This window comes from Talpa europaea (genome assembly GCF_964194135.1).
Source record: "Talpa europaea genome assembly, chromosome: 10".
NCBI classification, from domain to species: domain Eukaryota; kingdom Metazoa; phylum Chordata; class Mammalia; order Eulipotyphla; family Talpidae; genus Talpa; species Talpa europaea.
The window spans coordinates 26316608-26343521 of NC_140077.1; the positions used below are offsets into that span (position 1 = coordinate 26316608).

At 35.0% G+C, this 26914-nt stretch overlaps 1 protein-coding gene across 1 annotated transcript in view; it reads right to left on the bottom strand.

Annotated features, from left to right (window-relative positions):
* Positions 1-26914, bottom strand: part of MARCHF5 (membrane associated ring-CH-type finger 5) — a gene marked incomplete at both ends in the record, with an annotated part of 46252 nt that overhangs the window by 13067 nt on the left and 6271 nt on the right. Inside the window, 3 exon segments of the mRNA XM_084246107.1 lie at positions 10612-10675; positions 10677-10726; positions 18691-18893. Coding sequence (XP_084102233.1) covers positions 10612-10675; positions 10677-10726; positions 18691-18893 — 317 coding nt within the window.

Sequence of the window (26914 nt, forward strand, 5' to 3'; positions counted from 1 at the left end):
CTTTTTGTTGCATACATTATCTGGCATGTCCTAGCCTTACTTTTAAGTCTGTATGAAAACCCAACTTTGCAATGCAAACTAACCTAACCTGATAGAGGCTGACTAATTTATTCTACCCCACCCTGTCCATGTCCCATGAGGCTTCCTTCACATACTATCCCACAAAATGCACTTACCCCTTTGCTTGTGCATAATGTTAGTACTTTATGCTCTTGTTCAATGTTTGTTCAGTTGTCTCAGTATCCTTTATGTCTGTCCATGTCAGCATCATCTTAGATTGAAAACTCCCAGGGGGCAAGGGCCATTTCTGTTTAACTCGTTTTGTACAGTGCCTAGGATAGAACCATGTACAGATAGGTGCTTAAAAAATGCTTTTTGATGATGATTGGCATCACTCTCAGGGACCCTCTAGGCCACAGTTATCTTAGCACATGGTACTTGGCAGTAGTTTGGACACTTTGGCCTGTTCTATAGGGCATTAGAAGATAGGCACAGGAACTAGTGCAGCACTATGTGGCAAGTATTTGATTCAATATGTTGTTTTAAAGGACTTAAAAACAGGTACTAATTATATGGTCCCAAATCAACAAATGTGAATTTTTTCGAAGACATGAAATAATACCAGAACCACCAACTCAATAGAGAGTTAAAAGTATGTAAGAATCCTGATGAAATACAGCTTTAACTCTCTGGCATGCCTCACTGTTTTAAGCACTAGACTTTGGTGCTACATGTAAGATCTAAGAGTCAAGCTTATCTAAGTTTCATTTTTCATCATTCTACTAGATTGATATTTTAACATCTTTATGCAAGAATACCCTGCACACTCAAGTCACAAGTTACTTTGCTCAATAACAAGAAGTTAGTCATTACATTGTAAATGGGAAAGAAAGGATATGTTCTTGGACAATTTTTTACATAACTAAACTAGTAACTGACCAAAACCCCCTCAACGTAAAACAAAAACCAACCAATCTTGAAGTATAAAAGATCCAGAGTCAAAACAAACAAGTACCATTCCACCGTGTGTGTGTGTGTGTGTGTGTGTGTGTATGTACATAAAATATGTTACTAAAAACTACTATAGTGGTTTATGATTACATAGTTGTGCTAAGTGAAAACTTATCTTCCTAAGAATAATCCATAGATTATTAGTAGGCTATAAGGTCAACTAAGTACTTATTAAGCACCTATTGCACAGATAGCATTTTACTATGTTTAAAATAAATGTAAATAAAATTAAACACACTAGCCTCTGCCTCCAAGGAGCCCACACTTTACTTAGGGACAAATAATAAATACACATTAACAACTGGAAAACTTTAAGGCAAAATTACAAATATGTGATGGTATGGAACAAACTCTACAGATGGTAATAAAATTTTAAGATTATAGAGGGATAAGTATACAAAGAGAGCTGTTTAATTGCTGACATGTTTACTAACAGAAGTAAATCCTGACCTAGAATTGAAGTATATAATTTTAAAAGGGAGCATGCTAGTTGACCTAACTAGCGGCAAAAAACTTTATTTTAAAAATAATAACAATAAAATAAAAAATATATATTTAGAAAGCTGGTATACCAGTAAGGTGAGGGTTAATTGATAGAGAACCTTGAGCAGATCTTTGAAGAACATGATATTATAGGTAGGAAGGAAGTTCTTGGTGAGAGACATGCTAAAATGAAAAGATATTTTAGGAAAACTAATCTTATAACAGATTATTTAAAATCAGAATAAACCAGAATAGAATCTAAGGTTTTGTTTCCAAAGAGTCAAAGGAAGAGAAAGTTGTTTCAATCTAAAAGTTTAATATAAAAGAGAGTTCAGTTAGGAAAAAGATCAGGAAATATTAAAGCTTATTGGATAAAGGGAAAGAAGAATTTTCCCCTTCTATAAGTCTCTCCAAATAGACTTAATTTTTCTTTTCAATTGTATCATTTTTTTTTTTATTAAGATAACAATGGTTTACAACACTACACATAATTCAGGGACACACCACCACAGGACCCATAATGCTTCACTAGAGTCCACTGGGTCTCCTCTTTACCCTTAACTTCTCCCTCCCTCTATGGTAGGCCAGGAAATTTTTTATTTGTCATCTTATTGTAGAAAACCATGCTTAAGGTATTCTTTGAATTACAAAATAAATTGAAAAGTTCTTTAAGATATAATGAAATAGCAATACATAAAAACAGATGGTGCTATTAAGCACATACTACACATATGCCAAGGAAATGTACTACACATTCCTTTTTCTGCTCTAAACATACATATATTTTTCAAATTTCCCATGAGAATTACCTTTATTATGAAAAACAAAATTTTAGGGCCTCCCTGGTGGCGCAATGGGTTAAGACGCAACCTATGAAACTATCTGCAGCCACTACAGCACAAGTTCGATCCCCAGGCAGGGAGCAACCAACATGGTGCAGCAGACCTCTTCTGACTCTCCCACTGCTCCCCTGAGCAGTGTATTTCAGTTAATTCACCTGTTCTGTTCTCCACTCTGTCTTTGGTGAATCCTCTCACCCTCCCACCTCCCACACCTCTGGCCTGTACCCCAGTTCTTGTATGCATAAATAAATAAATCTTAAAAAAAAAAAAAAGAAAAAAAAGAAAAACAAATTTTTAGGGAACAGTATAAAGAGTTACCACAAAACTCAGGTACATATAACCTTGAAGAAGGAAACTGAAATTATAATTTCATTTTCTTTCCTCCTTTATATGAGCTCGTATTTCCTTAGGAGGTGAGACAAACAAGGACATGCGTAAGGTTTAGGTAAAGTCTGCTGTATGAGTTTGGACAAACTGTTATCTCTGGGTCTCAATTTCTGTACCTGTTCAATGAAGATACCTGCCATCTCAGAATTTTTGTAAAAATTAATATGCATATAAAATTATTGATACAAGTACACTCAGTGTTATCTAGTTGCTCAGCTGCTACTTCTTTAAAAAATGGCAGACCAAGTTAAGCATGACAGAACTCTGGGATAGAAGGTATAATCCAAGTCAGGAAATGTCTGAGGAAATACTTATGGAATAAGGTTAAAATAAAAACAAGACCGTTTTGGGCCTCCCAGGTGGTGCAGTGGTTGAGCGCTGGGCTGCGAAGCTGCCCACAGCCTCTGCAGCACAGGTTCGAACCTTGGCTGCTGGCGAGGGTCCTACATGGCATGCAGACCTCTCCTGCCACGCCCGCTGCTCCCCTCAGCAGTGTATTTTGTCAGTCTGCCTGTTTTGCTCCCCGTTCTGGCTCTGGTGAATTCTCTCACCCTCCCACGCTTCTGACTGTACCCAGTGCTTGTATAAATAAATTTAAAAAAAAAAAAAAAGACTGTTTTAGGAATTTCTCAGGTAAGAAGTAAAATACAGGTCCTTTTCCTTAAAGTAAAGGGTAAGACCTTTTTCCTTACTCATGTAAGGGAGAGGAGGAAAACTCAGAGAGGAAGGAAAATCTAGGAATCAAGAGAAGGAAGACTTCAGATTTAAAAGGATTTACATCTATAATGAGTAATTTTTTAAAAAAAGGTTCTATAACCTATAATTCAGCTATCTGTACTTATCTATAGTGTGCACATAGAAAGCATTACACTGTTAAAAGGCACAGCTTAGAAAGAAATCTACTTTTAAGTATTAGAGAGCAACACCAAAAGTGATCCAACAATAAGCACAAGAAATCCTTATTTTGAAGATATAGTCATTTTCCTCAAAAGATAGTATATAAATGAAGGTTACAAAGGACCTAATGAGTTGTCTAACAATAAATGTTGACAACAGAGTATCCGAACACTGAGTCATTATGGAATAGGATTTTGGTTTTTAAATTTTTTTTCTTTAAGAACCCAAAGGAACTTAGGTACAATGCAAAGCAAAAATAAATATTTCTCTGATAACTAAGTATAAACTATTAGAAACTCTTAATATAAAGAAATTTGAATTCTTGGGCCTCTCTTGTATTGTTGGGGTTGTCTCAGAGCTATCATGCTAGCTGTTGTGAAGTGAGTTCGATCCCAGGCCAGGTAGCTAACCCACATATTATGCAGCAGCACCCCCTGACTGGCCCACTGCTCCCCTCAGCAGTGTATTTCAGTATATCTGCCTGTTCTGCTCCCCTCTCTGTCCCTGGTGAATCCTCTCAGCCCCACCCCACCTCTGGCTTATACCCCAGTTTTTGTATGCATAAAATAAATAAAAATAAAATCTTATAAAAAATTTTGAATTCTTAAGTCTATACTGATTTTCATGAAATGTATAAAAGACATTTCATGAGAAAGAGCAAAAAATTAACAGGTTGACTTCATGTAAGAAATAAAAGACCGGGGCCTCCCTGGTGGCGCAGTGGTTTAGTGCAGGGTTGCAAAGCTGCCCGCAACCTCTGCAGCACCGGTTCGATCCCCGGCTGCCAGGCAAGGGTCCCACAGGGCGCACAGACCTCTCCTGCCGCCCGCTGCTCCCCTCAGCAATGTACTTCATCAGTGTGCCTGTTCTGTTCCCCACTCTGGCTCTGGTGAATTCTCTCACCCTCCTGCACTTCTGACTGTACCCTGTGCTTGTATAAATACATAAAGAAATCTAAAAAAAAAAAAAAGAAATAAAAGATCATGTGGCTAGAGGTAGACAATTCTTAAATAGTAACAGATAGCATAAAAATATTAAAAATGTAAAATTTGCATAAAATTGAAGCCCTTTAAAAGTTTTTTTTTCATTTTGGGAGAAATACATTTAATAGTTTCTAGTACCCTTTTTCAATCTATAGCACTCTCACTTGCTTTACAATGGTCTTTCTTCACCTAACAAATTATATTTTAACACTTTCTACTGACAGAGTTGTGAACAACAGGCACATCTATCTATTGCAAGCAGATATACAAAATGTATGATATAGTACTTCTGGAATTTGGCAATTATCTAACAAAAGCTATGTATAATTCACACTTTGACTCAGAAATTCCTTCTTGGTTCATCTTTAAATAAATATTCTAAGCTAGTAAATGCAGAAATGAAAAGAATTACAAGGTCATTCTGCACCACTTACTGATGCAATAGATAATTATGAGCTAGAGGCAATGAAAGATAAATTACCCATCTCTGCTAAAACCAGCAGGTAGCAATTGATAGGGAACTATTGGCTATATCAGGCAGATAATACTTTCATCAACTGATCATTCTTATCACACAAAGATAGCTATACATTTTTCAGCTTTTGAGATATATATATATATATGTCTAAGTAGTGCAATGTAGTGGTTTGAGATGCATATATATTATGAAATGATTACCACAATAAGGTTAGTTAACATTTAATATCTACTCTTAATACAGTATTAATCATGTATTTAATACAGTATCATTAAAGATAGAAGAATGTACACTACTTATTCATGAACTTATTCATCTCACAGATGGAGGTTTGTACCTGGTGACCAATAACTCCCAGAATCTCCAGCCCCTGGTAGTCAGCATTCTTTCTATGAGTTTGACTATTTTAGATTTCACATGTAAGTGGGAAAATATAGTATTTTGTCTTTCTCTATGACTTCACTTAGCGTAATGCCCTTGAGATCCACACATTATTTCAAATGGCAGGATCCCTCTCTTCTTATGATCATATGTTCTACTGTATATATGTATGTGTGTATGCATGGATGGATCACTTTTTTTAATCCACTCATCCATTGATGGAAACTTATTTCCTTGTCTTGACAATTGTGAATAATGCTTCAGTGAACATGGGAATATATATATATCTTCAAGATAGTGATTTCATTTCCTTTGGGTATCTACCAAGAAGTAGAATTGGGTCATATAATAATTCTATTTTTGATTTTTTGGGGACTCTCCATATGTTTTCCAAAGTGGCTAATTTACATTCCTGCCAACAATGCACAACAGTTCACTGTTCTCCAGTCTTATCTCTCATCTTTTTGATAATAGCCAGATGTGAGGTAACTATATCATTGTGGTTTTTGATTTGCATTTCCCTGATAGAGATGTTGGCCATTTGTATGTCTTCTTCAGAAAAATACCTATTCAAGTCCTCTGACCATTTAAAAGCCAGGTTGATTTTTGCTATTCAGTAGTTTGACTTCCTTATAGATTTTGGATATTAACTCCTTATCAGATAGTTTGTAAATATTTCCTTCTATTCGGTAGTTTGCCCTTTCATTTTGCTCATTATTTTGCTATGAAGAAACTTTTCAGTTTGACCTGTTGATTTTTGCTTTTGTTGTTTGTGCTTTTTGGTATATATAAAAAAAATCATTACTAAGGCAAATGTCAAGATTACCCATTTTTTCCCCATAAACTATAGTTTCAAGTTTTACATTTAAATCTAATCCATTATGGGCCTCCCCGGTGGTGCAGCGGTTGAGCGCTGGGTTGCAAATCTCCCGCAGCCGCTGTAGCGCCAGTTCGATCCCCGGCAGCCGGGAGAGGGTCCCGCATGGCACGCAGAACTCTCCCGCCGCCTGCTGCTCCCCTCAGCAGTGTACCTCATCAGTCTGCCTGTTCTCTTCTCCGCTCTGGTGAATTCTCTTACCCTCCCACGCTTCTGACTGTACCCAGTGCTTGTATAAATAAATAATCTTTTTAAAAAATAAATAAATAAAGCTAATCCATTATAAGTTAATTTTGTGAGTGGTAAAAGATAGGAATCCAGGGCCTCCCTGGTGGCGCAAGGGGTTGAGATGCAACCTATGATGCTATCCACAGCCTCTGCAGCATGAGTGCGATCCAGGGCCAGGGAGGTGACCCACATGGTGCAGTAGACCTCTCCTGACTCACCACTGCTCCCCTTAGCCGTGTATTTCAGTGGATCTGCCTGTTCTGTTCCCCACTGTCTAGGTGATCCTCTCACCCCCCACACCTATGGCCTGTACCCCAGCTGTTATATGCATGGATAAATAATCTTAAAAAAAAGATAGGAATCCAGGCCTCCCCTGGTGGCGCAGTGGTTGAGCTCTGGGCTGCGAGGCTGCCTGTGGCCTCTGCAGCGCTGGTTCGTTCCCCGGCCACCAGTGAGGGGTCCCACAAAAAAAAAAAAAAAAAAAAAAAAAAGATAGGAATCCAGTTTCATTCTATTACACGTGAATATCCAGTTTCCCCCACACCATTTATTGAAGACACCACCCTTTTCGAGAGTCTTTGTGTTGTCAAATATTAGTTGATGTATATGCATGAGTTTATTTCTGGGCTTTTAATTCTGCATTAGTCATGTGCAGGTTTTTTTCAGTACCATATTGTTTTGATTACCAAAGTATTATGATAGTTTTCAATCAGGAGAAGTGATACCTCCAGTTTTGCTCTTCTTTCTCAGCACTGTTTTGATGACTTGGAATCTTCTGTGTTTTCACACAAATTTTATAACTTTTCCTCTACCTCTGTGGATAAACACCACTGGAATTTTGATGGCTTTGTGTAGTATGAGAATTTTAACAATATTAATTATTGCAACCTGCAAACACAAGATATCTCTTTCCATTTATTTTTGTCACTTCAATTTTTTACATTAATGTTTTTTAATTTTTATTCGGTGTTTTATTCCTTTTGGCATTATATATGGGATTGTCTTTTAAATTTTCTTTTTTTAGATAGTTTGTTGTTAGTGTATAGTAAGGAAACTTATTTTGTAAGTTGATTTTGGTTCCTGCAACTTTACTGAATAACATTTATTAGTTCTGGCAGATTTTGGTGGAGTCTTTAGTATTTTTTAAAATATATAGCATTTCTATGAGATATGCAAACAAATATAATTTTATTTCTTTATGATTTGGATGTATTTTCTTTCTTTTTCCTGCTTAATTGCTCTGCCTTAGACTTTCAGTGCTATGTTCACTGAGTAGGAATGTTAAGAATGGAACATATTTGTCTTGTTCTTTATGGGAAAGCTTTCAGCCTTTTGCCATTTTGTATGCATATTTATCTGATATGGCCTTTATTTTGTTGATGTATGTTCCTTCTACAGTTAATTTCTTGAGCTTTTAATCATGAAAGGATACTGACTTCTGTCAGGTATTTTCTGTATCTGAGATGATTTTTATCTTCCATTCCTTAATATGGCATATCACATTTATTGATTTGCAGATGTTGAACCATTATCTAAACCCAGATATAATCCTACTTGATCATGGTGAATGATCCTTTTAATGTGCTATTAAACTTGGTTTGCTAGTATTTTGTTAAGAATTTCTGCTTTTATATTCACCAGGGATATTGGTTGATAGTTTTCACATGGGTAATGCTAGCCTTGTAAAAATGAGTTTGGGAGTATTCCCTCCTCTTCAATTTTTTGGCAAGAGTTTAAGAAGGACTAGCATTAATTCTTCTGTAAATGTTTGGTAGAATTCACCGGAGTAACACTCTAGTTCTGGGTTTTCCTTTGCTGGGAGGTTTATGATCTCTTTGATACTGGTCTGTTCAAATTTTCTACTTCTTCACAATTCAGTCTTGCTATGGTATGTGTTTCTAGGAACTTATCCATTATCTCTGGGTTACCCAATGTGTTGGCATATAATTGGCTCATAGTCTCTTAGGATTTTTTGTATTTCTGAGGTGTCAGTTGTCATGTCTTTCTGGAAGACAACTATGTATTATGTGCCTCAAATTGTGATACAGTAAGTATACAAAGATATCTATGAAATAGTCTTGTAAAAAGTCATGTTAATAACCTCATTAATGAGATCTAACTAGTTTATTAGAAATGAAAGGGATTGAGTATATCACCAAGCATTATTAGGATATGAATGATAACAAAATTCAGAAAATAGAAATTCCTACCATGACAAATATTTCTCTTCAGTGAAAAAATTACAATGGGGAAAGCTCAAACACTGGGTTTTACAAGTCACACTGGGTCTTGGGTCCATACAAAGCTGAGGAGCGGTCCCTAAGAGAAAGAGTTAGCGAGGAAAAAAGTCCATATAACAACAAAGTGAGCCAACAAAAAAGCCAGTCTTATCTTCAAGAAGAAAAGTATGATGGGGAAGATAGTTTCCTATAGGAATATGTATCTAGGTAATTGACATGCTGATTTCAGTTTAGAAATCTGTTTGTGCTATGGGAGAAATCCCTAGGTCAGAGATTAATCCAATCCCATCCTTGGCATCTATCACAGCAAATACTTATCTTTCTGGAGTTCCTTCACATAAACTTTTACATATATATGAACATAGTTCCCACACTCAAATAAAGCATCATGAGCAACAGATTTAGGCTAAAGATTTTAGATAATATAATTATCAATCTGATCATAAAATACTGAATTTACAAATGAACAAGTGACTATAAAAAAATGACCAGACACATTTATAAAACAACTAGAACATATAGAAAAATCAGCAGGTTAGAGACTGCTTAAGAAAAGAATTTGAGAACTGAGTAACAGTTAAGAATTACAATGCTACACAACAGAGGGACCAAAATATGGACAACACTTTCGAAGAGAAACATGAAAAATAAAATGAAAACATTTAAAATAAAACTCTAAACAGAGTTCTAGAAGGTGAGAATGGGTGAAAAGCAAATATCTGAAGAAGTAATACATCTTAAGGAATAACCATTTAAATAGGAAAATAAAGTACAAAACTTTACTGGGGGGAACACAGTATCAAAGGAAAAAACACTTCAGTGCAGAAGGTGATCAAACAGATGGTGGGGGAGAAAAAAGTAGCAATAGAACACACACATTTTGACAGTAAAACCCCAACTATGTGAGTTATCACAATAAATGTAACAAAAAATTCACAAGAACTGAAAAAAAAAGTTGAGAAAAGGGAGACATTTCAGAAAGCTGGAATAAAGGGTGGGGAGAAAAAAAGAGTAACTTTAAAATGAAGAAAGCTCTCAAATGCCACCTTAGCCAAATGATCAAGTTCAGGATCATGACTGACAGTTAATGTTGATAGAATGTATCTGTCCTGTGATGAAATGTCACGTTAGCTTTGTGATCCTGCTCCCCAAAACTCATAACCTTTGGTTATGGGAAAAACATCAAATCCCGGTTGAGGTATAATCTACAAAACACCTGACCTGCACTCCTCAAAACTGTAAAGGTCATCATAAACAAAAGTCTGAGAAACTGTTACAGCCAAGAGGTGCCTGTGGAGACATGACTAAATAACATGATATCCTGGATAGAATCTGGGAACAGAACAAAATATTAGGTAAAAATTAAATAAATCCAAATAAAACATGGACTTAGTTAATAATAATTTATTAATATTGGTTCATTAATTATAACAAATATACCATACTAATATAAAACATTAATAATAGAAAAAACTGGATGTAGGACATACAAGAAGTCTCTGCACCATCTTTGTAATTTTTCTGTAAATCAAAAATTGTCCTAAAATAAAAAGGTGATTAAAAAAACTGGAGGAGCTATATTACTATTTCTTTTCTATATTATATAGATGTTTAAGAAAAAAGGCCATTATTATAGATGAAAGTCACTACTTAATAAAAAGGTGAACTCACCAAGATATTTTACTTCTAACACTGAGGGATAGGTAAACAGGAGATGGTTTATTAATATTTATTCCTCGTATGTAGTTATGATATATTCTTTTAGAACAAATGAAATATTTCATAATAAAAGAGAAAAAAATACCTGAGTGAACATTCTGCTGAGCTTTGATCAATGCTAAGGCAGCAAATATAATTAGTTCTGTATATTGATAGCAGCATGTTGGCAAAGGCAATGGAAAAGCAGGCACTCCAATACACTGTTGGGAAGATTAAATAGGTATAATCTCTACAAAAGCCAATTTGATGATATCTATTAATGTTATAAATGCACATACCCTTTTACCCAGCATTTCTACTTTAGTCATTTATCTTAGATATAGTAGCACATGTGCATAAAATTATTTTACACAAAATTGTTTATGATAGATAGCATCTAGTAAAAGATTAGAAAAAGCCTGTATGTCCATCAAAAGTAAAACTGATTCTATAAATAACAACACATCACCGTAATGGAATATTATATAACTGTAAAGGGGAGGGGAAGCTGTTTACACACTAATATAAAATGGTATTTACCATATATATTGCTAAGGAAAAAACACACGTGGAACAAATAGGATGTATAATATACTAAGCTGGAATATATCAATTTATTAACCTATGCATTCAATATTTTTGTTTGCCTCTCCAGGTTTGCTCTTTATCTTCACCTTTCTTTGTGCCTGGGAGGCTGACCAAACAAATTCTATCCTCCAGGCAGTCTTTCCCTCTAGCTTCTGATGTATTCAAACAATGTGCAGAATGACCAGATAATCAGTGTGGTTAAACTATTAAGGGAATTATTTCTCTGGCTCTCTCACTGAAGGCATTTTGCATTTCTTTTTCTAAGATCACAGGTGCTATAAACAGCCTCTCCATCCTCTACAACTTTTCTCAAAAGTTGTGTTAACAGTTCACTTCCTTTCTACTTTTAGGTCTATACATGGAAATGGTTTCCCATAGCTGACAATACCTGGGTATCTCCCTGTTCCTTGTTTGTTACTTTAACTCAATCCTAATGTTTATACATATTGTGAGTGTGAGTTTGTGTGTAGAGAGAGGGGAAAAGAGGGGAAAAGAGAGAAGAAAAAGAGAAACACCCTAGAATGTATGACTGAAACACCAGAAACTTGTTACAGTGGTTGCTGACAAGTAATGAAACACCAGTGGATACCTCCAAGTAAAGAAACTTACTTGGCATCATGGGAGGGGACATGGTAGAAAGTGAATATCCTACTATCCCCAATAGTTTTGAATTTTGGAACACATGAATATATTATCTGGAGGGAAAATACAAAAAGTAAATGTAAACAGTTAAAAGAGTTAAAAGGAAATACTGCCACCTATGAGATATTGCAGTTGCTAATCTTCTCTTTCATGTAGTTGGTATTCCTTTCCATTTCCAGAACAGGAAATATCAAAACAAAGAAAAAAGAGAATAGATCACTTGTTAGTACAACAGTATACCCAGCCTTCATTTTGGGCATGATGATGTTTCTCCTTTGACCCCAGTGTCATCAAATTGTAGAAAATCTTTATTTATACATAATAAATAAATTCAAATTTGCATTTTGCTTATTACATTATACTTGAAACTACTCATATGTGGACTGGTAGCTGAATGACAGTTAAAAAATTCAGCATTTTAAAATCTTGCCTCCTTATTTGCTGGATTCCCCTGGATTCTTATCTGTAAAAGAAGGCCAGTCTCTACTACATACAGCCTTTGAGAACCTTAAATAAAATAATATTGGCAAACTGATCAATAGTATCTGGCAAGTAGTAGACACCTATTAGCAAATGACACTTATTGGTATCACTGTTACTAATGAAAGGCTTCTCGTAGGAGTTATCCCTAGTGAATATCTTTTCTAAGCTTTATATTCTACTATACTTAAATACCTTAACAAATTCTATACACAAGTTTGAATGTTTTGTTGAGAGCAATTAAAAAAATAAACAACTACAGTTTCCCATCGTTGCCAACCCATTAGTATTCCCCATTCCTTATTTCTTTAATTCAATCCTAATGTTAATCAATTCTGTGAGTGTGTATTTGTGTGTAGGCAGGGAAAAACAGAAGTGAAAATTTAAAATGAAAATTAAGAATTTATTACTAATCTATTAAGACACATGAGTGAAATGGCTACGCTAATACCAATTAAAACCAACAAGGAAATAGACTTGAAAATATTGCAAACCAACTAGATATTTATAGAACACTGAACCCCAACAGCAGCAGAATATACATTCTTTTCAAGTGCACATGCAATATCCTCCAGGATAAACATATTAGGCCATAAAATGATCTTATACATTTAAAAGGACGAAAGTCAAAGTATGTTCTTTGATCACAATAGAATGAAACTGAAATCAGTAACAGAAGGACATGTAGGAAATTTACAATATATGAAAATGAAAGAACCCATTTCTAAATAATCAATGGGTCAAAGAAAAAAATCAAAGCAATGCTTAAGAAAGAAATTTATAGCTAGAAGTGACTATATTAAAAGAAAAGACCAAGAGAATGAGAAGACAAGCTACAGACAATAAGAAAATATTTGCAAAAGATGCCTGATCAAGGACTGTTACCCAAAATATACAAAGAACTCTTAAAACTTAACATGAAAACAATCTCATTTTTAAATGACCAAAAGACCTGAAGACACCTCACCAAACATATGACTGCAAATAAGTATATGGAAAGATGCTCAACATAATGTATTACTACCAGAATTGTAAATTAAGACAATGAGATACCACTAAACATCTATTAAAATAGCCAAAATTCAAAATACCACACCAAATGGTGGCAAATATGTAGAAGAGGAACTCATTATTGGTGGAAAGGCAAAATGTACAGCTATTTTGAAAGACAGCTTGACAGTTTCTTACAAAGTTAAACACAATCTTGCCACATAATCCAGCACTCACACTTGTTACTTAAGTGAGCTGAAAACGTATGTCTACACAAAACCCCACACATAGTTGTTTATGGCCACTTTATTTGTAATTGCCAAAAAACTGGAAGCAATCAAGATGTCATTATATAGGAGAACGATAAATTGTGGCACATTCAGACAATGGAATGTTATTCAGGGCTTCAAAGAAATAAACTATCAGGTCATTGAAAGACACAGAGATGCTAAATATATTAGTAAATGAAAGAAGCCAATCTGAAAAGCTAAATATTATGGAATTCTAACTACGTGACATTCTGGAAAAGGCAAAAGTACGAAAACAGATCAGTGATTGCTAGGGGATAGGTAGAAGGAAGGAATTGATAGGTTCAGTACAGAAGATTTTTAGTGCAATGAAACTATTTCATTTAAAATATGGAAGATACATGCCATTACCTTTGTCCATGTCCATAAAATACGTAACACTCAAAGCAAAATCATGTGAACTAGTGACTAATTGTAATCCATGTATTGATTGCTCTGGTGAAGTATGATGACAATGGAGACTAGGCATGTGTGGCAACAGGGAATCATACAGCGTATCTCTATACCTTCCTCTCAATTTTGCTGTGAACCTAAAGCTGCTCTGAAAATTAAAGTTTATTAAAAAAAAAACTCAAAATAATAATCTACCCTTTCACCTTTACAAACTAGAAAAAGAAAAGCAAACTATACTATGAACTGTACGCTGACAAATTAGATAATCTAGATGAAACAGACAAATTTCTAGAAAGACACAAACTATGAAAACTTTACTCAAGAATAGGAACACCTGAATAGACCTCTAAGGATTAAAAAATGTAAACTAGTAATTAAAAAATAAAAACTTCCCATAAAGAAAAGCCCAGAGCCAGACAACTTTCATACCAACAAACGTTTGAAGTAGAATTAACAGCAGTGGTTAGATGGGATGCTGCCCAATTAATAAATCAATAAAATCAATTAGCTCTCTAAAAATAAAAAATAATACCTATTTTTCACAAATTCTTACCAAAAAATTTATGAGGAAAGATTACTTCCCAAATCATTCTATGAGGTCAACATTATCCCATAAAAAAATCAGTATAAAGTATCACAAAAAACCCACACCAATATCCATTATGACAACAGACACAAAAACCCACAATACTAGCAAACCAAATCTAGCAACATCTAAAATGGATAGTATATCACAACCAAGTGGAATTATCCTAGAAAACAAAGTTGGTTTAACATGAAAATCAGTCAATCTAATATGATTGTAGCGGCCAGGGAGATTAAGCAACAGAATGAAACAAAACTATCCAGACTGGATGATACGTAAAACTGTATTTAGAGAGGACACAATCTTGTATATAGAAAATCCTAAGCAATCCACCTAAGATACTATCAGAACTATCACCAAGTTCAGCATGGTTACAGAATACAAGATCAAAATACATAAATTAATTGTATTCTACATACTTGCGACAAACAATCCAAAAATACAATTAAGAAAATACTTCCATTTAAAATAGCATGACAATAATGAGATGGTTAGGAAGACCTGTATACTGAGAACTACAAAACACTGTTGAAAGATAAGCAATCTAATGTGAATCAGTCCCTTTTACCTTTGGGAATCAAGATCTCTTTTGAAATACTCTCCTGTGAATTCTGCGTAGGTAAACAAGGTTACTATTGATCTCAAATTTCATGGAAATGTTTATTTTTAATAGTAGACAAACAGTTGGCATCCCCTTCATGTTTTAAAGCTGCTTCTTAAATTTAATGCATATAAATTTTTGGATGATTTAATAAAAATGCAAATTTTGAGGCATTAAAACTGGAAGTGAGTGGGGAAGGTACTAAGGGTCTTCATCTCTTAGATGATTCCAATGTTGCTGGTCTCCAGACCACATTTTCAGTAGTTTTTAAGTACCTACAAATACACAGCAGACCCAACTCACGTCAAGAAAGCAAATCATAAGATGGGTGGTAAATAGTGAAAGGAATGAAGGCCTGATGAGTCCTTCATGGTTTTTATTACTGAACGTAATACATCCCTATCAACAATTAGGGACAAGTACTTGGCACCACCCCTTTATTCCTGCCACCACTAAATACCAGAAAAGATACAGATACAGGCTTAGCAGTTAGCCAGACTGAGGCTAAATCCCTATGAAAATTTTTTTTCTTAAAAAGTAACTGCTACAAAGAGTGATCCCATAGAACATTAATTATCATCTCTTTCTCTATACAATTTTTCCTCTCGTCCTTTAGTCTTTCTTTTAGCCAATGTTTCTCAAGGGTTGTCTGGGGACCATTGGTGGTCCCTAGCAAATTTTTAACTGATCCACAGGCAATGTGAGGAAAAAGGGTGGAAAGTTTTGATCACAAACATTTCAAATATACTTAAAAAGTATGACTTTCAAAGAAATTGTTTTAGGTTTTTAGTTGTGACATTCTAAGGTTTCACATACTCAGCAAGGATAGGCAGGAGGAATTATTTGTTTTAGATAACAAACTCTTACACGTGAGTTAAATACATATTTTGCTGCTACTATCATATTGTGTTAAAACCCAAATATAGGGAAATGAATCAATGGTTCAAATGGGTTCATAAAAGACTGAGAGTGATAAAAAAACATTTAATTCAAATGATAAATAGTATGATGTTAGTATTATCTTCAAATTGACTGTGATCAGTGAATTAGGAGTGATTAGTTTGGACTAGCAGACCTTGTTCCCACTGTACATTACCACGTAGGAATTCAAATATTATAAAAACTGGGACAAGAAGTCACTAAGGCAGTCATATAATTCAACTACTCCAGTAAACTAAAGTCTGTATAATGAATTTTGTCACTGAAAGCAGATTAAACTACAATCAAAGGAACTTTAACTCATTTTAACAAAAACAAGGGTAACTACTACGAAAGGGTATCAGCTACGAAAGGGTATCAGCTACGAAATTAATGCAAATAGGCTTAGAGAGAAAATCTATTGATAAAATATTATAATTAGGTGATACTACTGGACATTATATAAATGTATGGTTTATAGTATAGAAGAACAATTACTATCACAAATGTATGCCCTTAAATATTTTGTTTTATGGTTGCAAGAAACCACTAAGTTCAGAAAATGAACAAATTCTTGGCCTATACATAATATGCAAAAAAATAGACAGGCAACTTTTAATACTGATAATTAGTGAAAACATGCTATACAGAGAAGGGTTTTTTTTTTTTAACCAACAGTTATTTTTGAATCCTGACTTGAAAAACCTCTATAGGGATTAAGTATAACCTACAGCACTAGCCATGTGTATAGCAAGGAGGAACAAGGCACCAGAAAGTCAATTTACATGGCTTCACTTAAAAACAACAGCTGTCATTTGGACAATAAGTCTCCTATTATTGAGTCAGTGTTAAAAATTGCATGGAAAAATTGGGACTATGATTCCAACCTCAGTATTTGAGCAGGTATCCTCAGCATGTTGTTTCAAGAAAGTAGAAATACAAGACTATGCTTTCCTATCTTGTCAGAAAGAAAGCTACTAATAAAAACTATTCAAATGAACATAAAACTTTTCAAAACACTGATAAAGTCAGAAAAAAAATAAAGTAAAAAAAAAAATTCTGATCTACATGAATGCAGCACATTGTATACCTTTAAGCTATCATTTGAAACTGAAATAATTCCAAAGGACAAAATATAAAGACTAAATCATGACAAAAATACTTAACCAAAGAGAGTTTGACTTTTCCCTAACATCTAGCCATTTTTTTTCTTTCTTGTAAAAAGAAATCAATATATTATTTTTAGGTTGCCTTAAATTCAGTTACCACACTAGACCTAATAACTTTTTTCTAGAATTGAATATAGCTCAAAGTACTTATCTACCCCAACTGCCATCTCTCAAACTGAAATATTCAACTTTACTGTTAAGTGCCAGACATTTGTGAACTCAATGCCTTATGGAACATTATATGTAATTTTCAGTGAGAAGTGCAATAATTTTTGTAACTATCTGAATATTTAAAACATCTAATAGAATCAATTTATACTTGCTGGTATGCCTAACAACCTGTAGTTGAAAAGTAGGATTACCAAATTTAGTAAAATTAAAGAGTAGGAAAATTAAGTTAAATATAAAATCTTAACTTTAGTGAGCCAGACATCAATGTGGAGAAAGAGTACAGTAGTAATTGCTTTTCCTGATGCTTAAATTATTTTAAAATACTGCTTTCAAACTATAATGAAAAAATTTGGTGTGTGATACATCATGTGAGCCACAAATTCCAAATATTAAAATAGTATATTTCTCTACTATACTGCTTTTTAAGAAGCCATGATTCTTATGGACTATGCTAGAAATTACCAACAAACATTTTATTTGCCCCTATTATAAATCTTTTCACATTAGAAATGTGAGAATTTTTCCTTGAATTCTACTTCCCTGATAGTTATTTCTTTCCTCCTGACCTTCCCAGAACCCAAATTGCCTTCATAAACCTCTTGATTACAACCAAGAGTGACATTAAAAATGTTTAACAACTGGCATGGCATAAACACCAAAAAGAACACCAAATCATATCATATGGCTGCAATGTAACACGCTAACTGATTCTCAAACTCGGTTACAGCTTCCTTTAAACAGTCTGCTATAATTTTTTCAATGCTAGCCTCATTCTCAAAGACCTTTGGTTATTTCTTGCCTGCCAATTAGCAGAAAAATGAAAGCAGTTTTCAAGAAAGACAACCACATAAATAGGATTCCAAATATGAGTTTAATGCTTTCATCCAATCTTTACATTTCTCTACTTTCTTCATTAACAGAAGAATTAGGGATAAGCATTAAATACACTGTTGTTTTCTTTCTCTACACCAGTGGTCTCCAGAGAATGAGGCTCTTTAGTCAGCTATTTATTACAGTTTTGTTATTTGATTTTATCCACACAGTTAAGATGTCCACATTCTTTCTTTTTTTTTTCTCCCTCCCTCCCACTCCTGTCCTCAGGCAGGTCAAGCCTAGATGTCCAAATTCTTTATCCACTCAACCAAATGAAAATATTTAACACAGAGATAAAATGGTGAATCTGAGAGTATATTAAGAATAGTATAGACTATCAGCAAAACAAATGTCTGACTTTTAGGAAATGAAAGAAAGAATATAGAAATTTCATAAAAACTTGAGACCAGAGAGTTATATATAATAACATCACATATAGCTGTGCTGTTTTTAAGGATCTTCTTACCCAACTTTGGAAAAACTATTAAGTATTCAGCATTGCACTGAGGACATGCCACTCTGGCTGTACTGTTTCCTCTTTGTTTTTCATCCACCCAGCGCTGTAGACAAGCCTGGTGAACCCATTTTGTAGATCCTCTGCACCTGCACGGTCTCACCCATTCAGCTGTTCTATCATCTTCATCCGTGGCAAAACACACCCAGCAACTTCTGTGAATTAAAAGAGAAAATAATGACATTATCTTTAAGACTCTGGCCTCCTCTCCACTATAGCTCTCAAGTCTAATTTATAGCTATTCCCTATTTCTTCTCCAAATTAACACAAGTTTTGACTACAATTTCCATTAGGGCGGATACAATTTAACTCAATGAGACCCTCCCTGCCAAAGTTTGACAGTAAACTGGAAACTGCTAATTAAAACTTGTTACCTGCTATGCACTTTCACTTTAATAGACAAGTGACTACTCTATTTGGAATAGAATAACTAACTAGCTTATCTATGCTTAGTGTAAAAGACTAGTCAGGTAGTACAGCTCATTGAGGTCTTCAGTTCTAGTAGAACATGAATTTCAGTTGTGTCCTCCAATTTAAACTTCTTAATTAGAACAGGGAAAAAACTGAATCCCCAGCAATAATATCCAAAATTGTGATTTTACTTAGCTTCCTAATTCAGCCATAGTTCATTAAAGCCTGGCTAAAAATAGAAGGTATGCAGCTTTTTTTAGTCATTCTGACCCACCTCAGTCAAGATGTCTAGGTCCTCAAACTATTTTATGTTTATCCAAAAATGCTGCCTTACAATGGTGCCAGTATAGTGGTGAGCACACCTGCCTTCCAAAAATGCTACCTTTAAGCAGGATACAAAATCAACACACAAAAATCAGTAGCTTTCCTATACACAATCAATCGGAAGAAGACAAAAATCAAGAAAACCATCCCTTTTACAATTGAAACCAAAAAAATCAAATACTTGGGAATAAACCTAACGAAAGGGGTGAAAGACCTATACAAAGAAAATTAGAGAACACTGTTCAAAGTAATTGAAGAAGACACAAAGAAATGGAAAGACATCCCCTGCTCATGGATTGGAAGAATCAACATTATTAAAATGGCCATCCTTCCAAACGCAATATACAGATTCAATGCTATTCCAATAAAAATCCCAATGACATTCTTCAAAGAAATAAAACAAATACTGATGAAATTCATATGGAACTACAAAAAAACACGAATAGCCAAAGCCCTACTGATGAAAACCAAAAATGCTACCTTTAAAAAAATTTTTGGTAAGATATGCGTAACACAAAATTTACTACTTTAGCAATTTTTAAAAGTATAATTCAGTAACATTAAGTATATTCACATTGTCAGTGACTATCACCATTATCTGTGGTTTGACTGTTTTACAATTTTTTCATTAAAATTTATTTGAGATGCTAGTGCAAACAGACTTGTTAATTGAGGTGTTTATACATTTTTCCAAAACCATTACCAAAACCAATGTAATTTTGTAGACATTGAGGGAAATGAGGTGTATATTTTGGTAACAAAATACAGGCAAAATATCTACAAACTTTCTAGGTTCTTATAAACTTCTAATTTCAGCAATCAAAAATATATATTGCTAAGTATAGCCAGACCAGTAAGTACAATCAGTATTAAAGTGAATCATATTTTATATTAAGCCAATTTTAGTCATCACTTGAATCAAGTGAAACTGCCTATACTTATCTGGGTTTTTTTGTTTGTTTTTTTGTTTTTGTTTTGTGGGACCCTCCCCAGTGGACAGGGAACGAAAAGGCGCTGCAGAGGCTGCAGGCAGCCTCGCAGCCCAGCACTCAACCACTGCGCCACCAGGGGAGGCCCCTATATTTATCTGTTTTTGAACTATATTGGTGGCAATTTCATACTTCAATCTAATGGGAATACTTGTATAGCCATATACATCATAATTTCTGGATAAGTATAAGTTAATTTTCTCCTAATAAATTATGAAACATTTCAGATTTTTTTTTAAAGTTGAAAAACTGTTAAGTGAATACCCATATTCCCAGCATCTAGATTCTACAATTCTTATCATTTTGCTATATATGTATACTCTACCATTAACCCATCTTACTTTTTGATACATTTCAAATTCACGGGATTCTATATACTTCACTCCAAAATACATTTATAATTTAGAATACAAATAAATATGAAATGGGAGATTTTTTAAACTTATAGTACAAAACAACCAAGCAACTGAAAATTAAATTACCAGCAACATTTACTGAGCAATCTATTAGTTCCAAGTGATTGAACAAACAAAAGAAAGATTGTATTGCTCTGGAAAACTCAATAATTTAATTGGGATTAATCCCAGTACATAGAAGAAATTTCTTTTAAGGTTCCATTGAAATTACCACAGATACATGCATGTTAAGAAGAAATGTTTTAATAAGTCCTGAAGACCCTGATATACAATAAAGTTTGTCAGTAAAAAAATGACAGGCAGGGCCTCCCTGGTGATGGAAGCAATCCGCAGCTTCTGCAGCATGAGTTCAATCCCCAGCCGGCCAGGGAGCAACCCACATGGCGCAGCAGACCTCTCCTATCTCGCCCGCTGCTCCCTTCATCAGTGTATTTCAATCAGTCTGCCTGTTCTGTTCCCCACTATGTCTCTGGTGAATCCTCTCACCCCCGTCCCCGGCATCTCTGGCCTGTACCCCAGCTCTTGTATGCATAAATAAATAAATCTTTAAAAAAAAAATGACAAGCAAGAAAATAGAGAGGCTGGAGAAAGCAAACTGTATAAAAGAGACAATTACTGGATTTGCTTAAACTAGAAATAATTGCTTCTGATGATTAAATATTTTTAATATAAATAATAGTTCAGAAAATATTAGGTTCTAAATAATTTATTAACCAATGTATTCCCTTACTAGGCATATGAGTATTTATCTAATTTGAAAAGAATATTTATAAAATAGGGTGAGGCATTTGTGCTATTAAAGTATATAAAAATGGTCACGTTTTTAGACAAATAGCCTACAAGGCAGTGTAAAAGGGAAAGGGAACAAAATATTTACATGAATCCTACCTTGGCTTTTGTTTTTTAACTTTAATTAAAAAATTTTTTTTAAACTTTTGATAAACTGACCAGAAACATCACCTGAGGTCTTGTTTTCCCTATTTTCCCATTCCATAATCCTTCCTTGATGCAAACTGTTTCAGTCTTTTAGTCCTTTTATTCCTCCTTTTAAGAAGGAAAAAGAGATGTCTGAAAATGGTGGGTTTACTCAAGATCATAATAGATTGAATGGGACAGTACAAATCTGTGATTTAACACACAGCATGATTTCTTCCCTTTTTAAGGAACAAACAGTACTCCACACTTTCTACGGAAAACCACTCTCATCCGCAACATCAGCTATGTATGTGATTTAGGAACTCAGTTCTCCCCATTACCAGTTCCAAGAAGTGTTGTCCTGAGATTGGATTAAGGGACACTCCTATTTGCTAGATTACAGTGATTGGAAGGCCGAGCTCATACAATTGGTTTTATCAGAGTGAAACTCAGAATTTTTGCCAGGAAAATTGGTACACAGACTTTCTGTTTTCTATTGGACCTAGAGGCAGAAAAGTGAGACGCTTAAGGAGAGTGTGAGGTTATTACTGCCAGGAGTTTCACCATGTGGAGCCTAAATAACCCAGAGAAAGCTGAAAGATGGAAAGTGTTTTGCTTGAGACATGGATCAAACTATGCCTAAGGCAAAATATACACTTGCATGTTTCACTTATATAAACCCAAACAATATTGATCACAGTGTAAGAAATTGACTTAAGAGATGGCAGAACAATCACAATCACTCTGAACAGTTTTTATAAGTAAACTCAGTTTTTTTTTTGTTTTTTTTTTATCAACAGCTTTGTTTCCTAGTGACTGGGACTTCGCATAGAAAGGTAAATAAACCTGATTCCCTATACAAGACTTTGAGTCTTACAAGCTTTTCTATTTTTCACACTGGACGAAATGTGCTCTTGATTTTGCTATTGATTCAGGTCATTTCTTAGATAAAAATAGCCAATAAATATAAAAACCAAACATTTTAAAATCCAAAATTTTTACTAATACCATAAATTTGTATTTAAAGCCAAAACATGAATTCTACTTTAACACAAATTCATATTTTAATGCTACAACTTATTGATGGCAACTTGACCACCTTTCAAAAGTAAGAGCGATTAGCCATTTTCCAATTTCCTTTTTTTTTTAAAAAAAAAAAACATTTTAAAAGGACGGGTTTGTTAGGAAAAGCAGAAAGAAAAATGAGATACCTGCATAGACGCAGATGGCTAGAGAGCGGCTGGTGTTGCTGCTTCGCAAAGGGAAAAGGGAAAAGAAATGCCTGCATAGCCATAGGCAGGCAGGGGAGCTGCCTATTTTCCATTTCAAAGGACACAGCCAAAAACCTTTCAAGTCCACACACTGGGGGGTTTTGAGAGCCAGGACAGAGTGGAGTGGACAAAGTACCAAGAAAAAAGGGAACAATGTGTCAAAAAGGGCCAAGGCCATGTATAGCCTGTTTGCTGCTCCTACTGTAAGGACTGATGCCTCAGGGCAAGGCTTAAGAAGTTTGTCATTTGAAACAAAGTGGAGGCCTAAAGTATATTCAGAAGCAAGTGTCTTGGATGCCTATGTGCTTCCCAACCTGTATGTGAAATTACATTATGTGAGTCGTGCCATTCACAGCAAAGCAGTCAGTAATTATTCTTGTGAGGCCTGTAAGGCCCAAACACCCCACCCTGATTTAGACCTACAGGTGCTGCCCTATCTATTAATGTACAGGAGCTAAGTCATTAAGGGCTGGAGAGAAACTGTCCTCTGGAGAAAAATAAAATAGAAATTATATTTTATATAGGATGTTTGAGGTTTTGAGGTTATCTGTTGCCAGATAGAATGCGGGTTGTGTATGCCTCAACTGTAATATACCAAGTATTCAGTACGGACTGCAAAGTCTTTTCTTTCTTTCTTTTTTTTTAAAAAATTAATTAATTTATTTATACAAGCACTGGGTACAGTCAGAAGTGCAGGAGGGTGAGAGAATTCACCAGAGCCAGAGCGGGGAGCAGAGCAGGCAGAAGGACCGAAGTACACTGCTGAGGGGAGCAGCGGGCGGCAGGAGAGGTCTGCGCGCCTTGTGGGACCCTCACCCTTGGCCAGGGAGCAGCCAGGAATCGAACCAGCGCTGCAGAGGCTGCAGGCAGCTTCGCAACCCAGCGCTCAACTGCTGCGCCACCAGGGAGGCCTGCAAAGTCTTTTCAAGAAGAAAGCTGTTCCATGTAAAATAAACCTTGGATTTCCTTTATATTTGTAAAAAACAAAACAAAACCAAAGTCCAAAAAACAAAACAAAACCAAAGTCCACACTCAAGAGGCTGAAATTTCTGCTGAAGTTCTGTGTCTCTTTAAATCATTTCCTCCCTTGATCTCTTCAATCCTACAATCTCTCAGAAAGGTACTTAGTGTGATTGTACAAGATCATCTTGAGAACTTGATAGAAATGTAAATCCTCAGACCCCAAACCAAAAGAATCAGAAACCCTAGGGTTGGGACCCAATTCTGTATTTTTTTTAATTTTAAAATAATTTTTCTTTTTTTATTGTGGTAAAATACACACATAACATAAAACTTATATCTTAACCATCTTTAAATAGTTCAGTGGTGTGAAATACATTCACACTGTTGTGCAGTCATCACCAACATCCATCCCATAACAATTCTTCTTATGAATGGAAACCCTATGTCCATTAAACAACTTTCCACTGTCCCCTTTCTAGTGTTCCTGGCAACTACATTACACTTTGTCTTTATGATTCATACTACTCTTAAGCACCTCATACGCATGGAATTATACGGCATTTTGTCTTTTTTGTGATTGGGTTATTTCGCTTAACATAGTATCCTCAAAGTTTATTCACATTGTAGCATAGCACAGAACTTCCTTTCGAAGGCTGAGCAGTGAACTATTGTCTGTATAGACCACGATTTGCTTACCCATTTCCACATTTTAGCTATTGTGAATACTACTGCTATGAAAATGGGTGTACAAACATCTCTTCCAGACTGCTTTCAATTATTTTGGGTATATTCCCAGAAGTCATATTGCTAGATCACATTGTGATTCTAATTTCATTTTTTGAGGAACCACTGACACTGTATTTTCACAAATCCTTTAAGTGATCATGATAGCTGAAGTTTGAGAACCTCTGCTTTAACAATTCTTTCCTTTTTCCTTATTTCTTTCCTTTGTAAATCTCCTTCACTCACACAGAAATAAAATTTCAGGGCCTCCCTGGTGGTGCAAGGGGTTAAGCACCACACTATGAAGCAATCTGCAGCCTCTGCAGCATGAGTTCAATCCCTGGCCAGCCAGGGAGCAACCCACATGTCGCAGCAGAGCTCTCTTGTCTCGCCTGCTTTTCCCCTCAGCAGTGTATTTCAGTCAGTCTGCCTGTTCTGTTCCCCACTCTGTCTCTGGTAAATCCTCTCACCCCCCTGCCCCCACCCCGCATCTCTGGCCTGTACCCCAGCTCTTGTATGCAGAAATAAACAAATCTTAAAAATTTTTTTTTCAATTTTATAGTCAAAGCAAACATTTTAAAATTATTTGGTTTTCATGTAAGTATAATGCTTAAGATTTTTTTCTATGGAAAAAAATTAGCTAAATGTGAGGAAAAGATAATACAAGTAGGATATCCTTACCTGGAAAAAGATCCTGAGTTTTGGAGCCAGACTGCCCAAGTTCAAATCCCTGCTCACCAGTTATTTGGTTTAATGACAGAGCCTCTTTCAGAGCTGTTTTAAGGCAGGGGTTCTTAATCTGTGATCTATGAAAAACTTATTTATGGAGTTGGTAAATTTGGATGGGGGTAAAAACGACATCTTTTTGTGCTATCCTCTAAAATTTAATTTTCTTTCAATGATCAATGTAAACAAACTATAGTAATAGTAATAGTACAGCAATTAGAAATTGGTATAGTAACCAGAAAATTTCATATTATCTTAGAGCTATAAAAATCCCAAATTAGGATTTTGCTCACCACTAGTTTGAAGTTATTTTCTGATCCACCAATATAGTTCTTGCATTTTAGTGTATGCATATTCCTATTACTTTGTCAGATTTTTAATATTTTGATAGCTGTATTTCAACATAACCAATTTCACTTCTGATCCTATATATTTTGTTTATTCTTCTAAAACTTTGTGAGAAAGAAACCACAGGCTTATCCACACTGCCAGAGTTCTCAGCATTAAAAAGGTTTTGTTAAGATCCCCTACAGTAAAAAGGTGTGAACTTGTACTCCTAGAAAATATATACTGTTGTAAGCCGACTTTGTCTCAACTGTTAAAAAAGCCCCCTATTGTAAAAAATTACACAGTGACCATAAGCAGCTCAAGACTGCCTGCCACGTAATAGCCAAGTGGACACTAACAATGACGCTGACAAAGATGACAACTGTTGGTATCAACTTTATGTCTAATTTTCATGGATGTGCCATCTGACCTACATCAGCATATAAAGCGATCTGCTTGGCACCTGGCATTCACTAGGGAAAGTTCTGGATTCCTAAGTACCTCCCGTTTTCACAAGGTCACCGCCACTGTTCAAGAGGTTCATTCTACTCCTCTCCATCTGTTTTCTTCCACCCATCTTTACCTTCCACTAGTTTTCCTACACGTTTCTGCTTGCTGATACACACCTCCAGTATTTATTCCCACACCTTCTGCTCCAGGGCACATTCATTTACAAAGTGAAAGGAAATTTGGCAAGTCATATGAATGTCTCAGAGATCAAAGAACAAATCACTATGATTACATGAAGCCTAGTAAAAGAGCTAAACCAGACCTATTTAGAAACTATTACTTCTTCCTTAGAACAACGGCACAGTCTTACTGGTACTAATCTGTGTAACACGCCACTCTTTAGAAAAGATCAGTCATTTAATTCTACATGACTTTATAACTTTTTTCCAATTACATGTCCTTAATAGTAAAATTCATAAACATTTCAAGGAATATATATAGCTGGGTTGTCTTAAAGCTAAGATTATTCAAGCTCTCCTCCTAAATCAACTCAAGTATCTACTAAGTACATTCAATATTTGATGCCACAAAGAACTACATTTATGAAACTTACAGACCAGTTAAAGAACAAATACATATACAGCAGTACTGCATACAAATC